General features: G+C 38.1%; 1 protein-coding gene across 1 annotated transcript in view; it reads left to right on the top strand.

Moving 5' to 3' along the window:
- cfap74 (cilia and flagella associated protein 74) overlaps positions 1-26,333 on the top strand; it is a 47,967-nt gene that overhangs the window by 10,909 nt on the left and 10,725 nt on the right. Inside the window, exons 15-29 of the mRNA XM_060881611.1 lie at positions 805-871; positions 1,679-1,768; positions 1,906-2,082; positions 2,207-2,309; positions 2,454-2,584; positions 4,834-4,956; positions 5,036-5,157; positions 15,009-15,137; positions 19,450-19,537; positions 20,783-20,956; positions 22,439-22,572; positions 22,812-23,088; positions 23,192-23,287; positions 23,401-23,558; positions 24,089-24,223. Of these exons, the coding sequence (XP_060737594.1) occupies positions 805-871; positions 1,679-1,768; positions 1,906-2,082; positions 2,207-2,309; positions 2,454-2,584; positions 4,834-4,956; positions 5,036-5,157; positions 15,009-15,137; positions 19,450-19,537; positions 20,783-20,956; positions 22,439-22,572; positions 22,812-23,088; positions 23,192-23,287; positions 23,401-23,558; positions 24,089-24,223 (2,004 nt within the window). The remainder of the gene's footprint in view (positions 1-804; positions 872-1,678; positions 1,769-1,905; positions 2,083-2,206; positions 2,310-2,453; positions 2,585-4,833; positions 4,957-5,035; positions 5,158-15,008; positions 15,138-19,449; positions 19,538-20,782; positions 20,957-22,438; positions 22,573-22,811; positions 23,089-23,191; positions 23,288-23,400; positions 23,559-24,088; positions 24,224-26,333) is intronic.

The following is a 26,333-nucleotide window of genomic DNA, read 5'->3' as shown; positions in this document are numbered from 1 at the left end:
TCAGTGTTCCCAGGAACAATCATCTCTATTACACACTTTCTGTACTCATGCCTAAATGGATGTGCACCGGACTAGATCAATCCATCCATATTCCCAGTATTCTCAATACAGTTATGTGCTGTATTAGTGCTGGACTCATGTTTCTTCTCCATACACTGCTTCTGTGACCTTCTGTCGAATTGCCTCCTTGTGTTATTATTGTATTATTTTTCATTTATCTACAGGAATTAAGACAAATTAATCATATAGATTGAATAAACATAGCATTTGGGGAAACCTGGTACCAGAAGCGGATTTTTAGATTACTGAACATCAGCCAATTATCAGTCAACCATTCAAATGCATTCAAATATTTTTTTCACATTCACTTATTTTTTAATGCTATATTAATGATTGGGGTTTTTTTTTTTGGTGGCTGAGGATGAGCCATCCTCTATTGGCAAACACTTTCTCTTGATCATGCATCTATTTTTTATTCTGAACATTATCAAAGTGTACATCAATGAACCTATTCTTTGTTCCATGCCACAATAAAGAAGTTTTTAGAAGTCTAAAACTAAAGACCAGCCATTACACTTGCATTTCTCCAAATGTTATCTCATTGTTGAAAGAATATGAGCTAAATAAAAGAGAGGATACATTTATGTTCAGTTGAAAAGAGGGATTCTGGGATTCTGAGATGAAATGTTTCTTTAGTTTTATTGTTATTACCAAGTATCCAGTGAATTATTTGTATGCATGGTTGAAATATTAATTTTCATATTGCAGTTTCTTGGCTAGTCTAATTCTCTTATGTACTCTCAGTTTTGAGCCTCCAGGACCAATGTCAGCAGGCATGTCGTGTGAACTAGAGACTGTTTTTAGACCTTTGGTAAGTACTTTTATAACACTTTCCTGCTTTAACAGCCTTGGAAAAAGGCATACATTTTTTTTAGATCTTACAGAACAATAATTCAACCAAGCTTCAGAATATTAAAATGATTGTGTTAACCCACAGGGATATCTTTTTCAGTCATTTCAGCTTGCCAGGTGCATTTAAAAGTATCATCATAGGCCTTCACACCTTGTTAGTTAATGTGTTATTTAACATGTAGGGATGAAGTAAATCAAAGAAAGTAAATTAAATGTGAATCATTTTAAATGTTGTGATACAGATTAATACACAGACATCATCGGTTGGTGCTTATGGGATTATTTTCATAATTTAAACTGATCCTGCTTATCCTGATCCTGCTTATATATATATATATATCTTAAACCAGGAAAAGGCATTTTATTCTGTTTTGCCATGCCTATGTCAATCAGGTCTCCTGGCTTTATGTCATTATGACAGTTTGTCTCTTGTGCTCTTGCCCGTGTTTTGGGCCACTTCCCACCAAAATGTCTGTGCATGTTCTTCATACTACATAACTCAAGCATTTGATGGCACTAAGTGATAATGAAAAGTAAAGACATGGCATGATGGTACATTAACAAGTCAAAAAATTGATGTTAGAATATGAGAAGTTAATAATGTCTTTAGAAATTAATGTCTTAGCGTATTAGTGCCCCATGCCTTGCACATTTTCATGTTTCCCTGGTGTAACACCCTGTTTAGACTAAACAGCAAATCATCAGTCTTTCCTCAGATAATCATACTGTATGCATGAACTTGTAGTGTCTATTTTGTCTCCTTAAGCTGAACAAAGATTTGGATGGCGAGATCCAGTTTCATTCGGCTACTGGTCCCTTTTCTGTCATAATCAAGTGCAGAACAAAAAAATGTGAGGTGAGGTGTACCTGTTAAAGGTTTTTACAAGTCATTTTGGTATCACATATACACAAGTATTTTTATTTTTTTTGTAGATAAGAAAATGCTGTGAGGTTTTCTTTCTGGAAATGTTGTGTCTTTTCTCTTTTCCCCAGATGGTTGTTGATAGCAGCCTCATTGACTTTGGCACGCATGTGGTCGGGGAGACAATTTCACGGGTAATCACTCTGACCAACAGGGGGGCACTGGGTACTCGCTATTCACTGGCTCCCCTCTCCCCAAACTGCCTTCAGTTGCATAATGTATCGCAACCTTCCTTTCCTAGAAAACAGGTACATTTTCCAGTCAGCCAACAGAACAGACACATCAACTTTGAACGAAGCTGATCATTAGTATGCATACGTATAAGCATTAATATGTATAAATAAAGTTTTTCAATAATTGTGTTTCTATCAGGAACCAAGTGAGAGTGGCACTGTGAATGAAGCTGCTTTATGTCATGAGGAAACAATTCAAGAAGAGAAAGAAAATGCTACCTGCAATGCTCAAATGGATCCAGGTGAACAACAATTTTGATTCACAGTTTGCTTTACTTCTATGCAAAAAAAAGTACTTTTCTGACTGTTTTTAAGAATGCAGTGTTCACCATAAGAATATGAGTTTTTTCTATCTGACAAATATCTTGGATAAACATTGATTTTAGATACATCCCGAACCAGCTGTGACACATCTGTAGGTGTTGAGGCTTTAGGAGCTGATGGTTTAGAGGAGAGTGAGGCTACAGAGGTTAAACAGGACCATGACACTGAAGCCACTGAAATCAGCATTGGTAAAGTAAGTTTCTTAATGAATCAACTTGTCACCTGGACGTGCGCAAAGGGTTTCACACCTTAAACAAAAAGATACCTTAAAAAAACTGACAGTTCAAGACCATTAGCTACTAAAAACCAATTCAAATGCCTTTTAGATAAAAACAAAATTTAGGCACTGGGTGCTTCTATAACAGTTTCTATTTTCTGTCTATATCCTTGTATTTGATCATGAATTCCAATAATATGTCTGAATCACACTCACTTATGCAATCCACTCTTCACTATACAAACTGTTGTGTATAGAGCACTGTATAGGGTAACACTGAGGGTAATGCTGGGAGACAGAACTGGAGTCCCATTTATTAACCTTGTGTATTCATAGTTTTGTGCATAAATGTTCCTATCAGATGCACACTTCTTATGCTATGTTCACACAGTGACTTGCAGTGACCAGAGACTATACATTTTCAATGACAGCTGGATACTTCCAGTGACAAGATGCTGGCTTCACCAGCGATGTAAAAAGTTGGTGCAGTGGCTACCCGTGGGACATGAGTGTTTCCCCTAAATCTCTGTTATATGATGGATATATACACTGGTCTGTTTTATATAGGAATTTTCTCCCTCCAGAATGTTCATTTTAGTGACAAGAAAACTGATTCTTTGTTAAGTGGAATGCTAACTGTGCTATTCACCCTAAACCTGATAGATGCCATTACCATGGCAACCAGTAGAAGGAACGCCAACTAGTGACTTTAAAGTACAGCGACTGGTGACTTGCAGCAATAAGGTTGATGTATGTCTGAATGTAGCATTAGAATTATTCTTGACACATACAGTATGCAGAAACCCCTAGTGGCTGAAAAGTGTAATTAACTAAACCACAACCATCCAACAGATGGATCACACACATTCACTGATGTAGCTTGGGTTTGATTCTCAGGCAGGGAACTGGCCTAGCCACTGAGGGGATAACTCTCAGTGATGGTCTTAAGCTTGGATAAAATGGGAGGGTTGTGTAAGGTAGGGAATCCAGCATGAAAACAGAGCCAAAATTAAAATATGCAGACTCTAAACAGGGAGCAGCTGAAGGACAACAACATAATAAGCATATTCACACTTATTGTCAATCATGCCAGTATAATTGACTGAAATGTAAATGTTTATAAAAATCATACAAAAGGAATATCTAAAGGTTTGCCATTTTGAAAAGCAAAATGTATCAACGCTGTCTGTTTTTTCTATGTTGGGTTTTTAGCCACAGGCAGATTTTAATGAGAAATTGGAGACAGGTCTGTCATTTCCTAAACAAATATGTGTCAAATAATGACACATGTCTAACATGCATTCATATCACTCATGAAAGACCGTAGATTTCCAAATACAGCAGCAGAAAAGATAACAATAATGAGGGATTTTCATTTTTAGTGAGGTCTACATTACAGAAATATGACCCACTTCATGTATGGCAAGGATGACTGTGTACTACACCAATTTCTAATTGCTAATCTCTGTAGTTTTATACTTCTGTTCTACCATAAACTCTTCTGACTCATGTTACACTGATGACTTTTATCTTAAGCAAATCTTTCAATCAGGCTTCTGTAACTCTCCTTAGCTGTTCTGAGATCAACTGTGAAGATCATTAATATTGATGTGAGCCTAGAATGTAAGTTTTTCTGCATAGTAGACTACATTCTGCCACCACCTTATCATAGTGGAATTGTTTCCATATTGAATCTGACACCTGAAAATGCTACATGGGAGGATAAAAACAACAGTTTTCGGTCTGATCATAGCTAATAATGGCCATATATCTGTGTGATCTCTCAATTTAAAATGTGTTAATGTCCTTTTGATTGTTATCTATCTGTTAAGACACTGAAATTACACTGCAGCATGAATTACACTAATATTGAATAAGCACAACCAGGCTTGGCTAATTGCAGAAAATTGCCCATGTGATTGATTCGGTCAGATCTAGGATTCGACTGGTGTAAAACTACAAAGAAATCAAGAAAGAGAAAGGCAGAATATAATAGGAGCTGCAATCACTGAAAATAAATGTGTGAGAAAAGAAAAAGGAAATAAATGACCAGGGAAATTTTAGCCAGGGAAGGTACAGTATGCTCTTGTATTGTTATATTATTGATTGATCATTAGTCAGTAAGTGCTACAGTCCCTGACATATTGGTTTTTTTGGACCAAAAGAGACCTAAAAATAGACCAAAAGAGATAACATGAGACTTTGCACATTCATTTTTTCATCAGGTGCTTGAGGGTGAGGTGGGCCCATTTGCTAGCATCAAACTGCCCATCGTTTTCACACCGACCATCCCAGGAGAAACTAAGCTAGATATTAAAATCACCTTTTCACAGCCCAACTGTCAAGCGGTAAGGCATATTTATATAAAGCATAAAATGAGTAAAATGGTCTTAACTGTGAACTGAACATATTTTTGAAACTATCTAGATTGTAGTGTCAGCATATGGAGTGGCTGAGAGTGTTCCTGTGTGGGTGACCAAGCCAAGCATGGACCTAAAGATTTGCATGTATGATCGCCTTTACCAAGACTGCATTGAAGTGCAAAGCAGGTGAGAAAGGATTCTTATATTTTTAGTGCCATAATGTATGTGGTGGACAGGGAAACCCCTTTATGTTGATTTTTTTTTCACATTTCTTTTTTGTTATATGATCTTTGTCACTCACACTATTATAATTGTGGCATCTGACAAACATAAGTCATCACCATTCACTCGAATGATCGCTGTTTGTTTTTTTGCCATCGCTGTTATAATGACTGGTTAGTTTAGTAAGTTTTGTTTGTAGCCCATTTAATTAATTATTTATTTATACAGCCATTATAGTTTGAAGAGGTCTACAATGTCCATCCATATGTTTACCTAGACCATGTCCAAAATAAATCGACTATCTATTTAAATGTATCTTTATCTGAAGCAACTTACAAATATGCATTAATTGAAAGCCACATAAACAGCAGTGCCTCAAGATGATAGATTTTGATTGGGCAGGATGACATAGCCTCAGGCAAAATTACAACTAATTACACTTATTGTCTAAAAAGTAGGATAGCATAGCAAGGCATTCAAAGATATCATTAACCAAAGACAAAATTTAGTGTAATGAAGCACCAGGCACAGGAGTCCATATGCAAACACAGTACCAAATCATAAGTAGTCTGGGTGCAGGTCTGTCTGGGTATGAGCAGTGGAACTCTTAGGTCAGGGCCAGGTCTAGCATGTCCTTGGAGTTGACCCAGGACTGCTCCTCCGGTCCGTATCCGTTTTAATCGACGAGATATTGGAGTTTGCAAATTCGCCATTATATGTCAAGGAGGGAGCACAAAAGGTAAGCTGGAGCACCCTCTATTTCTAGCTGTGGATGTGGTTCCACAGCTGTGTGCTGGCGGGCTTGAGAGGTGATACATGAAAGATGGTGTATCCAGTGGAACAAGGGAGGTCAGTGACAAAGTCAATAGCGAGATGTTATCAGGGTTCCAGGAATTCGGCTGGCCACTGACAGGAGCTTAGACTGGGTACAAAAATTTCATGCCTCGATGTAGGTCTCTACATCTTGGTCGGCTTCCGTGGGTATCAACTTATGGGAGTAAAAGGCACACAAAAATAGTTTGCCAAGAAAATAGAAGGCACACAGAAATAGTTTGTGACTGCACTGCTCCAGTCCCACAGATTGAGGTATTGACAACCACAATGAAGGGGGGTCTGGATGATATGCTGTGGTCTGGGTGATTTGAGATGGGGGCCGTTTGGGCGGACTCTGTCTAGTGCAGCCATTTGGGCTTGCCTCAGAGGAGTGTGGGTGGGGGGCTACCATTGAACTGTAGTTCCATATGAACCATCTGTAGAAGATAGTAAATGATGGGTGAGAGTCACTCCTTTACTGCTAGTACCTTGCTTGAGTCCATTGCCACCCCTTTTTGATTCCTAGAAAAGAGATGGTGTCACTGTAAAAGTTGGTCTTGCCTCAGGTGTGCAATTACTGTGCAGACATGGAAGACTTGCTTCCACGCTTGTCCAGGGCCATGGAGTAGACAAGAATGTGGTCAATGTAAACGATGACTTAGTGGTCAAGTCTATGAAGATCTAATTAATGAAGGCCTGAAACACTGTGGGAGTGTTAGACAGTCCACATGGCATTACCAGGTACCCTCAATGCACCCTGGTGGTGTGGAAGGCCACACACTTCCATTCATACCCTTCTCTTATCCTGACCAGAATGTATGCGCTCCGTAAGTCCAAGTTGGTGAAAATACGTGCCATGCTGAGCTGTTCCCGAGCAGCTGGGACTAAGGGGAGGGGGTATGGGTACCACACTGTGATGCCATTGAGTCCCTATCTATGCAGGGTCAAAGTCCTCTGTCTTTCATCTCGACAACGTACCCAGCAGCCAGGACCTCCTCAATGTACTCATCTATGGCTTAGCTTTTGGGGATTGATAGTGGGTAAACTCACAAATTGGGGGCATGGCGTTGGGTAGCAGCTCAATGATTCAATGAGGGGGCATTTTGGTTGCCAGTTCTTTGCTGAAGATATTTCTGAAGTCATTGTATTCCATAAGGATCTTCACCTCCTCCTGAGGTTCAACATTTTCCATGGAGGTGGTCAGGCAGTGGCACATGACATGGTGCTAGAGGCAGTGGTTCAGGAAGAATGGAGACTTGCAGATGAGCTCTTTGTTTGTCCAGGAGACTTCTGGGTATTGTCAGTGAAGGCAGGCCTACTAGCTGCGGAGGAGAGGATGTAAAATGCCAGTTCCTCAGTACAGAATAGTTAGAGTTTGAGAGTTATGGGGATGGTGTGTTGCGATCAGCTGACCCATCGAATTTCTTGGGGAGCACCATGTGTACAGGTTCACTTAGGACAGGTGGCGACAGTAGGGGAGGAGGCCCTTGTTGGCCTTGTTGCTGGCAGGTGTTGGCTGCTTGCAGAGCCACTAGCTGCTATTGGTAAGCGGTGAGCATTTCTCCCTGATGCAGGACGAGAGCCTGCACTTGTGCAAATGCCACTGGATTAATTTCAAGTGAAGTATTCTGTAAAGAAGCACTGGGCATGGAAGGTTGTGAATTCTATATGCAGAGTTTCGCTACATCTCAAAAAACACAAAAAAAGACCTGAAATTATCTGCAAATATACATGCTCTGAAGAAGGAAGACACATTTATTCACACTTTAAGCAGGTATTAGACATCATTTTTATGATTTGATAATTAAGCAAGATTCTGGTACACGCAGAGGTTTTTTTTTTTTATAATTCTATCTAAAACTGACAACCCTGTTAACTGTTCCATCCATTGTACCTCCCCCAAGAATGAGGCAGCAAGGTTCCTTCCCTATTGGACCTCTGTTAGTGCACATTTCAGTTCCCATTTTTGACAATTAGGTGCAATAATATAAAATGTTTTACTTTCTAACATTTTAAAAAGTATGGTATTGTGAAAAAGGACATTAACATTTGTGAACGAATATTAATGATTGAAATGCTGATTGAAATGACCGGGCATATGCCCAATGTATATCAGGCTTGTGTCTGTATCACTAGGGCTTATATTCAAAGCTTGATCACAGAAAGATAGTCATTGTGTGAGGAAAACACACATAGCTAGAAAGCTAGCACTAAAAGAATCCTTAAGCAGACTGATTTTTTTTTTACCAACACATTTGTTAAACTGGTTCATTATGAACTCATGTGATCTCTGAAGGCAGAAAGTGGAGAAAATTTTGTTGCAAAATACTACTCTTAAAATAGAGGTGTTAAAATATGTTATAAGCCCAAATGCCTAACTGAGGTCAAAAAATATAATCAGTTGATCTAAGCACAGAAGCAGGAATTGTTCTGAATACTGATGGAGATGCTTGTAAATGTAAATGGTGTAAAATGAATATCATTACAATGTGGTGCTTAAAATGGGGGTAAGCCTTTGATATGTGTGGTCAGTCGTCTATCATTAAAATTATCCAATCGGATGAGTGGTCAATCAATGCTCAACTTTGCCGGTGTTTTTATGTTGAAATCATCTGACAAATGCCATTACAGTAAAACTTTATGAAAGCCTAGAAACATGTCACCATGCTACTAACCGAGAGTCTGTATGAATCCATCTTCAAATAAAAATACAACAGATACTTACATTTCTATCACTGCTATTTAAATAATAAAATAAAATATAAAAAATCCATTTATTGTTGCATATTTTACATATGCAATTACTGGTGACTAATGTTCAGTGTCTACTGTGCGAGTTATTTATAGTCTTACTGTAGGTAGCTGTGTGGGTGAGCATGTTTTGTTGCATGTTTGCCTCTGTGTGTATGTTGGGAGGAGTGTGGGTGTTTGTGTGTTTATGTGGATTTCAGGTCATACTGCCAGATCTGATGTTTTGGTGGCTCTATGTGTCTGTGTGTGTGTGTACGTGTGTGTGTACCCACATCTCTACAAAACCCACATACATCATTAATTGACTTTAATAAGACCAATGTGATGTATGTTTACTTTCACGCAGTAAACAGAGTTAAGAAAATGAAAATGATGCGGAATTCTCAATAAAAAGAGTTTGTGAGTGAGTGAGTCACATGTAATTCTCTGCATGTGAATCACACGATTAAAGCATTCAAATTAGAGTGAAAAGAATAAGCTGAACTAAAAGACTGACAGAAAACGTTGACATAGAGCTTAGTGCTGTTGGAAAGCATCTTAAAATAAGCCCTTCATCCCGTCATCTCTGCCTAGTTTAACAGGCCTTTCTTACTGCCGACCCCTCCCACACACAAGCACACGCACACAACCTCCCTCTTTCATGCACAAACACACACCCACACAAATGTACACTGCACACACAAAAATTCACGTCCAAACACACAACCCACCTCTCCCGGTTGACACAAAAACAAATACACACAGTGCACACAAATTCGTGGTAGGCACAATCCTTTGCTCCTTTATTTCTGTTGCTCCGTTTTCTTGTTCTTCCTCTATGAGTTGTGCACTGCTTGGTCTGCAAAATTCTTAATATAGACACACACACACACACACGCACAAAGAAAATCCTCCAAGGTTTCCTCCCAGTGCTACGTATTTACTAAGTGGGTTGACAGCAGCAGCTTTTTAGACTGTATTATGTCAGTGTAAAGGTGGAATACAGTAATAAAAGGATAATATGGTCAGACTTTTGGCAGTGTGTAATAGAGTCAAGGTACACACAGACACAGACTATAATATTATATAACATATATGTGTGTGTGTGTATTCCCCAGGCTCTTGAAAATGACAGCACTGCCAGAGTACACTTATAATTTTTTATGTCATATTTATAACTTATACTTATCAATTACAATTATGTTCATCCAAGACTAAGAACACCTACTCATCTTATTGTATTCTCTAAAATGATGCAATATTTGAATGATTTATGATTCATTTCAAGTAGTTAATTTGATTTTTTTTTAATGTATGCCTGGTCTGTTAATATTTGCTTCGGTACATAATTACAGAAATAACAATGGCCATATTATTAAGATTATACTTAAAAGCTTGTGAGGACTGTACAGCTATAGCTGATTTTTTCATACAACCTTGTCTTTAAAGGTTGAATGAGTTTAATATTATGGAAAGCTGATAAATTCTATAAAATCTATTTTCTCATGTATTCTATAGCAGACAATAAAGTTCTTATAGGACATTTGCTGGGTTTTGTATTTTAGTGAATGAGCTTTATTTCAGTGGGAACCCTTAGGACAACACAATGATGCTGTCTAGAGAAAACAACAGCTAGCGAGGAGTAGTCTAATTAGGCTTAAAGTTTCAAGCGCCTGCCATCTCATTTTCATAATTAGCATCTTACTGTTATCTATAGCTTCTGTGGCAAATTTAACAGCAGCTATATAAAATAAAAAAATGATGTCACTTCTTTCAGTTAGTTTCATTTTTTACTTTTCTACTGACATTTCCTTATTCAAATTTAGTGAGACTATATATCTATCTATCTATACAGAGTGTAAATACTTACAGAATCTGTCAATCTCGGATTTTCACTCACAACAGTCTCTAGAGTTTACACAGAATGGTGAATAGCAGTTGCATTGTAGGCATACACTCTTTGATTGACTGACACTTCTGATCAGGCATAAAATATTTTTTGTACAGTTGTGTAGCTTTTCATTATTATTATGTTGTAGTTTGTAAGGATTTACATGGATCAGCCATAACATTAAAACCACTTGCCTAATATTGTGTATGTTTCCCTTGTGCAACCAAAAAGGTTTAGACTATTTGAGGCCTGGTTTCCACAAGACTTCTCAAAGTGTGCTGTGTGCTATCTGAAAACAAGACCTTTAGTCCTGTAAGTTGAGAAGTGGTCTGGCACATCCCACAGATGCTCGACTGGATTGAGATCTGGGGAATTTGAAGGCCAAGTCAATACCTTGAACTCCTTCACATGTTCCTCAAATCATACTTAAACCATTTTTGCAGTGTGGCAGAGAGCATTATCCTTCTGAAAGAAGCCACTGCAGTTAGAGAACACTGTTGCCATGATGCAGTGTACTTGGTCTGTTTAGGTAGGTGGTATGTGTCAAAGTAACATCAACAAGAAAGTTGCATATACCATAACACACTCTCTGCCAGCTTGCCTTCTTTCTACATTGCATTCTAATGCTACCTCTTTCCAAGGGAAGCAATACACAGAGTCATTGACATAAGGTAAAAGAAAATGTTATTCATCAGACCAGGCTCCCAATTTTCATTGTAGCTGGGAGCTGTCACTGGTGGTCAGGGTCAGTATGGGCACCTGTGACAGCTGCCAGTGAAAGTTCAATGAAAGTTGGATGCAAAAGCAGCTCTTCTGAGGGATCGGACCACACAAGCTAGCCTTCACTACCCACGCTCATCATTGATGCTTGGGCATCCATGAACCTGTGACCAGTTTACTCCTTGTCCTTCCTTGCACCATTTTTATTATGTAGGTCTAGTAGGTAGTAATCGCTGCATTCCAGGAACAACCCACAAGACCTGCAGGTGCTCTGACCCAGTCATTCAGCCATCACGATTTGTCCCTAGACAAAGTCGCTCAGATAATTACACTTGCCCATTTTTCCTACACCCATCAGATAAACTCAGAGGACTGACTGTTCAGTTGCCACCTTATATATCCCACCCTTTGACAGGTGCCACTGTAAAGAGATAATAAATGTTTTTTCAGGGTTCATTGCAGAAGGACTTCCCAGCTTCTCCTTTGTGTACAGCATTCTAAACACATTCATATTTTATAGATGTCTATGCTTTTCGTTTTAATTCTTGTGATGAAATTCTGCCAAAATACATAGTAATCAACAGTTGTTAGTGTTAGTTGCCCATAAAGCAACTTCGGGGGAGTGCCACTTATAATTGCTCATATGGCTTAGGGTAATTTCAGGTTTTATATTAGAGAAAAATCAGAAATTAATAATGTTTGGCCTGAGGGCCTTGGTTATAAAGAGGTACAAGAAAAAAATAATCAACTGTCCACTTTTCAGGAGCCTGTGCCTACTGTAGCATTAGATTCTGCTTGGCACTGACAGGATTGAAACATGCTGCTGTAGACCATGTAGTTCAGTGTGTTGTTCTTTCTTAGATTATTTTGATATGAAGCATTTTGATGTGAAAATTAACTGTATCTTGACCTGTATCTGCATGATTATGTGCATTGCACTGCTGCCACATTCTTTGTTGATTAGGGTGTGATAACACTCATTTCTCTCCCTTTCTCTCTCTCTCTCTCCTAGCCACACACTCTTAGCTCTTGAAACATAACAAGTAACATATCTTAATTCACTGTTTCTTTGTTCATTGAACATTTCCTTGTTAGTTTTTCCATGTTCATGGATCTGGAAATTTAACTGATCCAGATATCTTCAATCAATGTACTCAAATAAATAATTCTTATTTTATTTTTGATTAAAAGTAATCTAGCACACTGACCACAGAGGAGAGGAGTAGTTGTTCTAGTGTATGGATGCAAATAGAAATTATATAGTTCCTATAGTCCCATAGTCTCCCAGGCATGATATAATGTAATAGATATAGAACTAGTTATATAGGATTGCAATCTGGCAATAGAATGTGCTGGCAAATAAACGGTATGACCCATATTTGATTGTAATCAGCTCAAATCATCCATTAATATTTTAAAATAAAGGCTACTTGTTTTATATTTACTTGCATTTTGATCAGCTTAATTTTGACTTTGTATGCATATCAGGTCAACCCACAACAAACTTTGCTTCCCTGATTACACTGCAACCTACAAACATGGCCGTCCCTGACTACACGCAGTGTTTCTGTGCCTGGCATTGTCAAGTCTTTCTTGCTGTTGTTCTGGTCTTTGATTACCTTGCATTACCTGTTTATTGTGTTTAGTATTTCCTTGCTTGCTGACTCCCCGACCTCTGATGGTTACTCTTCGAGTCTTTGAATCAAGTTTGTATCTGTTTGCTTTTCTTCTTTTGCATAAAATACGAAAACTGCATTTGCATCCTCTTCAGCCTCTTCTTCATGACTATGCATTTTTAGCAAGTGAGTTTTAAACTATTCCGATTTGCTCATTTCACCCTGTGCCACTTGCTCTCTTCCGTCTACATCCTGAGCTACATTCACGTCACAGCCATATTTAAAACAAGCTGCCCTTTTTTGTCTTAGAACAGATTAATTAATCAAATTTGATTATTTCAATGGATTAAAAACAGTGTGGAAATAGTGTGTATGGTTTTTAATAAAACAAAAAGAATAAATAGGCAAAGAAAGACTAGGGCATAATTAGCAAGAGAGGGTGAAGCAAGAGCACATGAAAGGTATAGAGTCTGCAATTATCTGGGAACAAGCTACAAGTAGGTAACTGGAAATGAAGTCATTTTTGAGGTTGGTGCATTCAAGATACAAATAAAATTTCCATGAAAGCATGTGTTATGTTAGCAACAGGATAGGGATCATGAGTTCATGATGTATTTTAAATTCACAGTGAACTGTATGGTTAGTGTTAAAGACTTAGCCAACTAATATGTCTATGTTGATTGATCTAAAATAAATACAGTAAATGCTATAAACTCACATAAAAGTATTCAGCCATGCTGACATAAATGATGACGTCAGGGTTGAGGACACCTTCCTGACTTTCTGGGTTAGAAATTTAAGCTGATGTGGTGTTTCTTTGGCTTTTTCTAGTCAGGGTGGAAAAATGCAACATCTGAGCTTTAGTCCAGTGCAGTGTTAGAATTGCAGCATCAGACAGTGCAGGATATATGCTGCTGAAGGATGAGCCATTGATGTGGCTTGCAGGGACATTGATTGATGGAAAAAAGCACTAACGTGAAATCAGAGAAGAATTAAGCGAGCTCAGTTAGTACAGTGACTGAAGTCTCTCAGAAGTAGCTCTTCTGTGACTAGGGCATGGTGCACCATCAAAGTTTTCCATTTATATCCATGGACTGCCGCTGCCCTTGCCTGTGGCACAAGCACATCTGTTGAGTTTTCTACTATGTAGGTCACTTTACTGAGGGCTTGAAATTTAAGTGCTGACAGCATAGTGCAATGTCAGGGAATTTCTGGCTCCTCATTAAAATATCCCATCTCTTCTTCCCTTGAGGAACTGCTGAGGTTTGAAGGACACTGCACAAGTACTTACATATTCATAATGCACACATAACAAATATGCTATTTGAATATGTATTCGTGCTTGTATACCTATACAATGACAACAAACTTAGGCAGTTTCACATACTTACCAAGCTGTATTGTTGTTTGGTGGTGATGACAATCCTGCTAGTACTGCAGAAGACTCTGAACTGCACATATTTAAACCACCTAAACTGAAGTAAAATCATTTATTAATTTATTTAAATTCATTTATTAACTATTTACATAAGCTTGAAAATAACCCAACGTCCACAGTGAGTCATAAAGAGAGATAAGCTCTTGGCATGGTGCCATCGCAGTAGTAGGTGTGCGTAGTCGGAATTCTGTGGAGAATTTTCCTGTGATAGAGCCTCGTTTATATCTTTCAATCTGGAGCCTCTTTGCCGCAAAGTAGATTCATCCTAACATTTGGGTCACCTAAAAATTGCAGAGAAAAGGGAACACTGTATGTTATGTGGGGCTATTAATGTCTATTCAGGTGGATCCTGTGTGCCTTTGTTTGCTGTATTTATATTACTCATTCTCAGTTTGTATGATCAATGTATGAGTGTATGATCCTTTACTGTAAAAGTCAAGTGTATGTACTGTATGTGTCATAGTAAGAGCACAGCTGGTGGCCGTACATAAAAAGAGGCACTGTATGGTATTCAGCAAGAGCAGCCCATCTGAAGACTGACTGCAGAGCTTAAGATAACTTTTGTTATATTAGTATCATGAGACTTTACTATTTATATGTGTTTCAGAGCCAGCACAGCACTCAGATTGACATTCGAAGTATGCAAGGAGCTGAAGAACCACATGGACATCCTGCCTAAAACGGGCTTCATTCAGGCAAAGTCAAGCTTTCATGCCCAGCTCAAATTCCTGCCCAGGTAATCACTAAAGTACAATTTTCCACTTCTAGAGTTCTCAGTCATAAAATAGTGATATTATCAATTTGAATTGTACAGAACTACCTACTGTGTAAGACTCTCAGTGACAAGGTCTTGAAGGTGGGCCAGAGGAGCTATAGAGAGCTAAAACGTTAAAGGAAATATCAACTCTGTGTTTGTATGCCTTGTGTTGGCCAACAAACATTGTTTGAAACAACATCGTGTTGTCACTTTGCCTTGTCATAGATGCTATTGTCTCTGGAGCTGTACTTGTGGGATATAACACTTTTTCTTTCAACTTGTGTTTTGATAATGGTGATGGAGAGTGCTGTATCATAATCAGTCCAAAACCTTCCACTGATATTTTGTTGGGTTGGGATTTGGTGAATGTGAAAACAACAGAATACTTTCAACATTTTTTATACTTAACAACTAATTCACAATTGAGTCCTTGTGCCCTGTGGGTGAGAATTGAGTTGTGTGGAGAGACCACTCCCATCAGATTAGAAATGTTTCAACATATAATGAAATTAATCAGCCACAATACCCTTGTATTCATTTATTAGGGTACAAAGTGGGCATAAACCATTCCAGCAAAATTCCCTCACAGTGAAACTCAGTCACAGTCACAGATTTTTTTTTCCTTTAATTTGATAACTATCCATATCCAGGTATGATGAAGCCCTTTCTTTTGGGTTCACTGTTGTTAAGAAAGCTTTAGTGTCCAGTCTCATGGCTTTTCCCAGCAAATCTTTAGAGCAGATGTCAGTTTTAGCTTTAGTAAATCAGTGGTATTATACAGATTAGAACAACCCTGATGCTGCTTGTCCTCTCTTTCAGTCTTATCAATTTATCCATCCTTGCTGTTATTCACTCACTCCTCTTCCACCATGCTCAAAGCCCAGTTGTGAGATTTGAATTGACTTACTCGACTTACTGCTTATATAACCTGCTGCAGTTTTCTCATTTTCATTGCAAGCAGTACTTCCTAAAATGCAGTTCACAAGCTCAGCAAGGCTGTCTATCCATGTGACTCACCATTATACAGCATTCTGCAGAAAGTGCAGTGAGAATCGATTTCATGTTGCTCTTTGACTGTCTGCTTTAAATATAGAAAAACCTATACACACTTGAGAACGTATTGTATTGTAATGTACTGGGTGGACTAATCAGAAAGGAAAATGCATTATAATATAACCAACCTCACTTGTTTAAATTAGTATTTGTCTGGATGATTCAAAATGATTAGTTACAGTAAATAGTCTGAAGAAATCAGTCATTTCTACTGTAGAGCAGTTAAAGAAACCCTTTATTTGTTTCCCAAACAGAAATCTCTCCATGATCTTTTGGTAAAGTTTGTTTTTGGTGATCCTCCAACTGCTCTCTTGACTCCTCAAACTAGGTTGTGCACACGTCCTTACTCAAGACAACACTAAGAAAACTAGTTGTTTCATAGTTTTAAATATTGACATAGTTTTATGTAATGAATCAGGATATCTAGAAGAGAAGGTTAATAGCAAACTAACTGTAATAGTAATGAATTTTAAATGACCGCTTTGTAAATATTTCAGACTAGGCAGATCCTGTGAATTTGAAATACTTTCCTAAACATTAGATGTACCATGGAACATCATTAATGTCATCATCAAAAACTAGAGAAAATGGGGCACCAAAGGGACATCATCAAAAACAGGACATCATAAAATGTATAGAAGGATAAGACAAAAACTTACCTTCCAGGGCTGCAATAAGACCTACAGCACCATTAAAGGAGAAGCAGGAATAACTGACAAGTACTGATTACTCTTTGCATGTGACAATTTCTCATATTCTATAAAGCATCTGAGATCAGTCCCAAATCATGTGACAAACATGTGTCAAGTTCTGATACGACCAATTCCATAAGGTATGGTATTTCCAGAATTTCCAAAAGGTATGGTTGGTGCAAAAAAGCACCAAATAAAAATCACCAAAAGGACACCAGACCCACGATACAGCATGGTGGTGCCAGCATCATGCTTTATTTCTGCTTTTCTTCAGCCAGAACTGGGGCTTTTATTGTGGATGTGGGAATCGTGGAATACAAATTCGTTTTTGCACAAAAAAGGGAATTTCACCTTCCAACCCTCTAATGACTCAAAGCATACATCCAAATCAACAAAGAACTGAGAAGACACTTTTTTTTTAATATTCTAGTCATAATTTAGACCTGAATCCAACTAAAAATATGTGGAGTGACCTGAAGCAGTTTGTTCACAGGAGATGCTCTTACATTTTGATGGAACTAGAATGTTTATACCCAAAAGAGTGGGAAAATCTTGCCAAGTCAACATGTGCGACACTGATAGACTCTTATGTCAATATGTGCTTCAATATAGTAGTAGTTTTAGTTTAGGTGTGTGCACAATTGTGCAACTAGCTAGAGTTTTTACTTTTTCCTTGAAAAAAGCTTTCTGATTGTTTTTTCCCCACTTAATTTTTATATATTGGAATTTCACAGTAAGTGTGGGAAAAATTCTGACATAATTATTTGCTTAAAAAACTGCCATTATAACAAGGGTGTGTAGAATTTTTATACCCAATGTAAAGCTTTAGATTTGTCATTAGGAGAATTTTGTCTTTAAGATTGTTTCATGGACTGGTATTAGGCAGTAGGTTCTTTTAGAAAAAATGCAATAATGGAAATAAAAATGATACTGATCATTTGGATGGTAGCGTGGTGTGCTTTCATATCAGAAGCCAAAACTGTGCTACAAGCCTGTTTTTTTTCCGACAGATGGGCCATGTGACGCCCTGCAAGGCTTTTCCGCAGCACCACGCCAAGCTAATTCAGGAGTGACGCTCCCACCGAGACTCCATTAACCGAGAACAAGCGATTCTTTAAATAAATCGTGCTAGTGTGGGATTGATAACACCAATGTAGAGCTCTCAGATGGTAGCATGGATGGGGTAAATGGCACATACATCCTAATCTAGGGACTCCAAAATATAGCTGTCACGTTAAATCATACCTTTAGCAGTACGAAAAATCACAACATTGTTCATAATACTATAATACTAATTTTATTGGATTTGCTTTATTTTTATTTTGCAACGATTCAGATACAGTACTGAGGTACAGAAGGTTTAATATCCAATATCCAGGCTGTAGAGGTCAGGGATTAATTTAAAGAAATTTCTTTTAATAAATTTCAATTTCAATATTTTAACTTAATATAACTACCCTATTAATATAGCTACCCTATTGGAGGAGAAAGTTTTGAATGCAATAAGGTCTATTTTTGAGGAGATTCACAAATACAAAAGCCGAAGCCGTAGTTTCAGCTTTTAACACTCCTGTGTAAAGAGCAGGATTTTATTAGCCTTTCATGAATTTGGACTTTGCAAAACTCATAGTCTTGCTCATTATATTAGAAGGTCTTGCATGATTAAAGGGGCATTCACAACATTTAAGATCAGCCATTTAACGACCTGCAAAAAAAATATTCCAAAGGAAAAACTGGCCAATTATTTCATGTACTGTAGCGCTGTCTACAGAAAGAGAAATTCCTGTTTATCTGAAGCATTTAAATATACAAGTACTAAAATATCCCTGCATACAGCGATGGTGTCTTTAAAATAGTGTGTTTACATTGTCTATACAAAGTACAGAGACATCATTTTGCTCATTGCTCTTACGTGAAACCGGACAATTTTTATGAAAAAGAAATTTTTTTCGAGCACTTGAACCTGTTTTTGTGTTTGACCTTTAGTAGCTTTTGTACTCCATGTGATGTTTAATTTAGGCATATTATTACTAAGCAGAGCTTATTGTATTATATAATCTGACATTTGACTGCATGTCCCTCTCTAAATCCCACTCTACTGTGCCTTGCACCCACAATCACCATGGTTACCATGCTCTCGCACGGTAGAGCCTTTGGACTACGTGAAACTACTAATGCAACTCTTGTATCGCTCTATTTATTTCTCTCTCCCTCTCTCTACAAATTCCTGTCTCTTACAGTCTCTCTCTTCCATTCTGTCTCTCTCGCCCTATCTCCCTTTTTCTCTACAGATCATCACATCCACTTTATAATATTAGTTAATATTCTAGCTGATGTTCGGCTCTTTTTTGATGAAAACTGAAATCGGAATACTCTTAGAGAGAGTTGAATTTGGTTGGCGAATACGTACAGTATAGGCATCAAGTTGGTTCAAAGGCTGGCATTGGTGACAAAGCAAGTCGAGCTTAAATTCTGGTCATATCAACAGTACATTTAAAAAATTCCAATGTTTATTTTTGTCCTGTCCTTTATGTCATTTTTGATAGATGTAGCCTGCCAGAGGACGCCAAGTCCTTCTTTGACTCGAACACGGGAGTCCTGGAGGTACCTCTTAATATACAGGTGGCTGATCAGGTAGGTGCAAACAAGTCAAAAATAGATCATGGCTGCATTTACTCTCTTTCTCTCTCTCTCACACTCTCTCTCTCTCTCTCTCTCTCTCTCTCTCTCTTTTTCTCTCTCTCTCTCATCATGTTGGCATTCCCTTAGTGACCTAGAGTTCACCCCACCATATTTGCATTTGTAGCACTACGTATTTTATAGCTGCGTATAGCTGCATACTCTAACATAGGAGAATCATTAAGAAACTGGGGCTAACTTCCATAATCCCTCAGCCTAGATTCTGGTTAACTTTCCCTTTCCAAAAAAAAAAGCCCCCCTCCACTACTCTATCCTTGGCGAACAGGATCTAACATCATCCGCTTGTCCTATCACCCACTCAGATATAGTTTCCAAGCCAGAACTCATGCTGAGCTCAAACCTGTGTTCCTGACCAAAACATTGCCCATGGCAAATCCTCAAAACCAGATACACATACTCCTCCCCCCCCCTCTCTCTCTCTCACACACACACACAACCTTCAATTACAACCTTAGCAGGAGCTTCTACTCTTGATAGCCAAAATCCCGAATGATTCTCAGGACATTTGACACTATTCTGTCATTTTGAGGTCATCTAGTCTCCCAAAAAGATATTCTCTCAGTCAGTGATTTGATGACCATGTCACAGATTGCTGCCTAACACATAACATCACAATCTCCCACTGGTGTTGAATTGGGTAAATCTTTTGGCTGTAAAAGCCATAGCATATGATTACATCATTTTCATCCTCTTCAAACCACTCAGTGAATTATCTTGGCCCTAGATATGGGTGGAATCATCCTGAGAGAGTCCACAGCCATTAGAATTGAAATATTATATCATAGGACGTACTGTAGTATATACTGTATACGTCCGAAAGACGTATTATTGTATTGACTCGCTGGTCATCTGTTTTGCACAATTCCTATCATCTTTTCTTTCTCGAACCTTGACGTGACATCTATAAATGCATAAGTGCTCACAAGTATATTGAAACCATGGCACTATAACGCTGAAAACAAACATGTAAATGCAAATATGTATAGCTTCTCACTTTCACTCTCTCTCACCTTGTCTACATCCGTTTTTTCTAATCTATAAATAAATGGCAGCGTGTAAAACATGGTTAGTGAAAGAGAGCTATGACAGAAGTTAAAGAAATCTTTCTGTCACATCTGTTTTTATAAATGTAATGTAACTATTCATAATAATAAGGCTAATTAGGTTACTTTCCATTAGGCAAAGCCTGTTCCCTTCACTGTCCACGCTATTGTGACCACCTCTGATCTGAAGTTTGACCGCACCGAGGCGGATTTTGGGCACTGCACCGTGTTCGAGTCTGTTCAAACCACTGTGCGTCTCACCAACCTCTCTTTATTGCCCCAGGACTTCGGCTTTGTGGGTATTCCCAAGGTGAGTACAGGGTATTTATGTGTATAATGTGTTTATTTATAGAGATTCATTAACTACATGTGTGCAAAAAAATAAAACAAATCAGAAAAAGAAACACATAATTATGATGATTTTGGTACTAATATGTATTATCTGTGCTGCTGTTTTATTAGAGCACATCTGAAATAGTGCTCCACTCATTTTCACTAATAGACCAGCCTGAAGGCATCACTAATGTGAAGAGTTTTACACAGTAGCTATTTCTGGCTCTTTGAAATCACACTCACCAGAGAAAGCACTTTAAAGTCGTTTTGAGGAATTAAGGTCTAGTTTTATCTGCCATATATTCACGTATTATATGATCATATGCAACTGAACTGATAGCAGTTAATCACTGATGACAAACAAGAATCATTGTCATCATACTATTCTGTAAAACATTTGTACCACAGTTGACTAGCGGCACATGCATGCTAAATTGAGTTTATTTTGGTATTCACTTAGTACATGTCATTTTCTGTACTTCATTGTGTAAAAATAATACGATGCACTGTATCAAGTGCTATTTTTACCATATGCGGTTCTGAATAACGAGGATACAACAAACCATGTTGTTGAATTAAACCAAATTTGCAGCTTTTAATGTGATAATTATAATATACTGACATTATTTTAGACTCTTGTTAGATAGTTAGTTCATCAAACAAGACAAAATGGTTGCCAAATAACCTTTGAATCCATCCTTTCTCCAAAATCTTCGGCAAAAGGATGAGAACACAGAAAATATCATCGATATGGCACACACCCAGGAGCTTTTTTCAGAAACTGACTACTTCAGCACAAAATTTCCTCTGTGACCAGTGTACAGGCACCCTGTGTAGAGGGGGTCACTTAGGGGAAGAATCCATCTGCCACTAAATTGGAAAGGTTTAGGAAAGGTTTATAGGATTTCGGTAGAATGGTATATCTCTTCCCATAAAACACAATGCCAAGTAGTGATTTCCTGATCTCAGGTATAGCCTTCAAATTCCTGTATCATTTCTTGGAATTCAGTTTTGCAGACCTACATTATTTATTTCATCACTCGTTGCGTGAATCAGGCTAATTATATCCATCAGACATCATTCTTTTATCCATCAAGTGAGTACAAACAACTCAGTTGCAACTACTACACCTGGATTAGACAGTGACAGAATAGAAAAAGTCCAATCAAAATAATACCAGAGCTCAGAAATTATCCAATGTAAATGTTGTAATCATGGTAGAGCTGTATAATATGACTGACCACCAGGCTTGTTATTCTTGAATTGATCTGAAATATATATGAAAGGCAAAAAAACACACCAGGAACCAAATCACCTGCATAATTTTATTCAAATGTGCTAGTATAGAAAATGTTTACTGTCAGTAATTTTTTTTAACTGGTAAAATTGACACCCGTAACAAAATTGATAGACTGTGAATGATAGGAGAATCTCTGATCTCCTAGTTTCTTTTGTATAGTTCATTGATGTCCAGCCTAATGATGGCTTTGGCACGCTGCTCCCGCTACAGACGTTGGACATTGATCTGATCTTCAGTGCTTCAAAAGCAGGCGAATACAACTTCGAACTCTCCTGCAAGTCCGGAATTAATCGGTATTTCAGATCTTATCTGTTAGAAACATGTATTCATTCAAATGTTCGACACATTTCTATTCAATATTTTATTTATTGCTCTTTAAACATAAATAAAGTCTCGCCCCCATGCACCCTGTGTACTTCTTCTTGTTAGAATAACCCTTCTTCTTGTGCTTTAGCACTATTTTTAATTTATCATATTATTTAGATTTATTATTATGGCGGTCAAGTGGTTTAATTCATTTTGGTCCATTTAGAGTGTTTCTGTTACCATGCCATGCAATTGGAGTGCGCCCTGTCCTGGAGCTCTCTAATTCCCTGGTGCAGTTTGGAGCAACAGCAGTAGGAGATCGGTCCACAGCAGTTCTTTATGTGCTGAACTCCCACACCAGTCTCAATGACTTTACACACCCTATGCCACGCATTGGAAAGGGCCACGTCTCTCCTGTAGGTGCCAGATTCTTCTCATTCACTCCTCCTGAAAACTCTGAATTTACAGTAAGCCCCACTACAGGACGTGTGCTGCCTGGTCAGGTAATGCTCTTTCTGTTTAATACTACACTTTTAAAAGTGTTAAACCATTGCACCTTAATGAGCTAAAAGCATAAAAGCTAATGGTTGCAGATTTTGTCCATAGAGGTGTCTGGTCCAAGTTACATTCAGCCCGTCGCTGTCTGATGACGCCATCAAGGCAGAGGCTGTTCGGCTCCTGTCGCAGAAAGAGGAGCAACAGGTATTCAAGAAAGTTGATGATGAGGACAACAGGATACAATCATTATCTGTTTTTTTTTTTAATCTAATCTAGATGGAGACAGCATTTATGTTTTTCTTCTGTCATGCTTTTAGAAGAAGGAGATACCAGAACAACAAAAAGAGGAACCAAAGAAGAGGAAGAAGTCTCCCATAAATCATAACTCAAACAAGCTAAATGAGAAGACTAGCTCTCTGACTACCAGAAGTGAGAGTCCTTCACGGGCCCAGAAACCAGAAGACATACAGAAGAAGTCAGTGTTCCTCTTAAGTGTACAATACATAGACCAAAAGGCCAAAGGTTTGAGAACATCTGACAATCATATGTATATGTGCTTTTTAAACGTCACATTCCAGATTTACTCTCTCTTAGCTGTAATAATAAGCTGCACTCTTCACAAGGGTTTCCACTAAATTTTGGAGCGTGGGTGTGGGGATTTGTCCATTCGGTTCAGTTCAGTGCAGTTCATCTCAAAGGTGTTGACTTTGAATGAGATTGGTTCTATATGAGTTCTTCCACTCCAAACTTGGCACATTATCTCTTCATGGAGCTCATGTTGTGCGCAAGGGCATCATCATCCTGAAACAGGTTTGGGCCCCTTGGTACCAATGAAGTGAAATTGTAACTCTACAGCATATAAATACATGCCTTTCATGTGGAAGAACCACAAATGCCTGTGATGGTCAGGTGTCTTCAAACTATAGGACATAATTCTTCAGATCAGGTTCTAAACAAAAAAGGATGTTTAGGTGAAAACTGCTAATACAGTCTTTATTTATCTAGCTCAGATGAGTATGTTGCTGCGAAGGCCTCTCTACTCCGCACTTACCAAGAGAGATGCAGCCGTTACGTCATCCCCTGCTTTGTGTCCAATGGAGACATTACACCCCAAAAGGAATCGGGGGAACCCTTATACAGGTGAACTGAAATTTCCTTACAAATTTACACAATTCATTCTGTATAAACAATCACACAAGCTAAGTACAGGGTTAGCATCTGTACCGTTCTTCTAACTTACCCATAGGAAATGAAATAAATTCACATTCTGTTGCATTAATATATATTATAATATATATATATATATATACAGTGATGCCTCGAGATACGAGTTTAATTCGTTCCGTGACTTTGCTCGTATCTCAAATTGCTCGTATCTCAAAACAATTTTCCCCATTTAAATTAATTGAAATCCCATTAATCCGTTCCAGCTCGCAAAATTCCACTCCAGTTGTTTTGTTTATGTGTTTTGAATATGAAACATGTACAGTACCTGTATTTATAAATGACAAATATTGTATAAAAACATACAGTAATAAAAGAGAATGTTAAAAAAATAAACTGGTTTTACTTTACGGAAGATGCGCACGGAGGTTGAGGGAGGATTAAACAAGAGGAATTTTGTCTCGTACGTACACTTTCGCTTTCGTTCACTTACTCGCTACTGTACACTCTTAATGCTACTTTACACTTAAATGAAACTTAACTAAACTTCAATAAAATTAACAAACTTAAATCAAGCATCGCATTAGTTCTGACAGGCCACGTCGTCAAGCGTGCATCAGCTGTTAATCAGCTGTCCACGACGCGCACCAATCCGGTTACAACATCCATATTACATTTAAATTCCCATTCATAGAGCCGCTCTAGCGCTTCGCTGCTGCTGCGATCTAAACTCCCTCCTCCAACCCCGACTCCACCATGCCGGAACCTGTGTTCATTGTACCAGTTTACGTCATAAATCTCCACATATTTTTCTCTCTCTCTCTCTCCCTCTCTCTCTCTCTCTCTAATTATTTAATTATTTATTTATCAATTAATTCATTTATTACTTTCCAAAAACGTCTAAGCGAGCATATCTAATACTATGCATAATTAGTGGTTCTGTTATACGGGGGGTTTATTCTATTTTCGCTGCTCTCCGCGCTCTGTCCATGCGCACGGACGGGCACGTGGATTTTTTTCCAGAACAACCATACCGCCAACACTAACGCATATCATCTAATAAATTCTCTTTTGACAAAGTGGTCCTGACAGAACTGAATTTCTCTTAACTTAACTACATTTACATTTACAGCATTTGGCAGACGCCCTTATCCAGAGCGACGTACATTAACTGAACTTGCTACAATTTCTGTTTTCTTTACATTCATTTTGATTAATTTTCTTCATCGCTTTTCTCTTCACTTGTTTTTGCCTTTCTTGTCACTCTTTCTTCACTAACATCTGCCGGTCGTTTTAATAAAAACCTGTCCGGTCGGCATATCAGATGCGGTGTAGTCGCACAAGTTAAATTTTTTTAACAGATCCAACGCTTAATACGGATCCGAACATTGCGGATCCGCAGATGGTCGGCACCTCACGCAGCGCCTTTGCGACTCTCCATAGGAAATGAATGACTTCCTGTTTATCGGCGTCGTTTGTCGTGTGCAGTGTGAAGGCGGCTTTAACCGAGTGAGACGGGGGAAACCGAGCACACGTGGTTGTTGGGGATCTTTGTTTCGGCGGCGGCGGCTCGGATGCTCGTATCTCAAAAATTTGCTCGTATCTCAAGCCAAAAATTTGGTCGAATCACAGCTCGTATCTCAAAAAATTCGTTTGTCAGAGCACTCGTATCTCGAGGCATCACTGTATATATATATATATATATATATATATATATATATATATATATATATATATATATATATATATATAAAGGGTTCACAAACTTTCAAGCAACATATATAGTGTCGCTTTAAAGTATGTGAACCCTTTAGAAATTTCTATATTTCTACATAAATATGACCCAGAGCATGTTCAAGCTTTCACACAGGTCCCAAAAGTAGACAAAGTGAACCCAATCAAACAAAGTAGACACAAATATTATACTTGGTAATTTTTTTATTCAGGAAAATGTTCTGTGAGAGTTAAAAGTATGTGAACCTCTAGGATTAGTATTTACTTTCAAGGTCAAATTCAAATCTGATTTCAGTCAATGAGATGACAATCAAAATCAGGTCTCTGTGAGTGTCCTATTGTATTTAAAGAA

This window comes from Tachysurus vachellii, chromosome 11 (genome assembly GCF_030014155.1).
Source record: "Tachysurus vachellii isolate PV-2020 chromosome 11, HZAU_Pvac_v1, whole genome shotgun sequence".
Taxonomy (NCBI): domain Eukaryota; kingdom Metazoa; phylum Chordata; class Actinopteri; order Siluriformes; family Bagridae; genus Tachysurus; species Tachysurus vachellii.
This window is presented reverse-complemented; position numbering and strand designations above follow the sequence as displayed.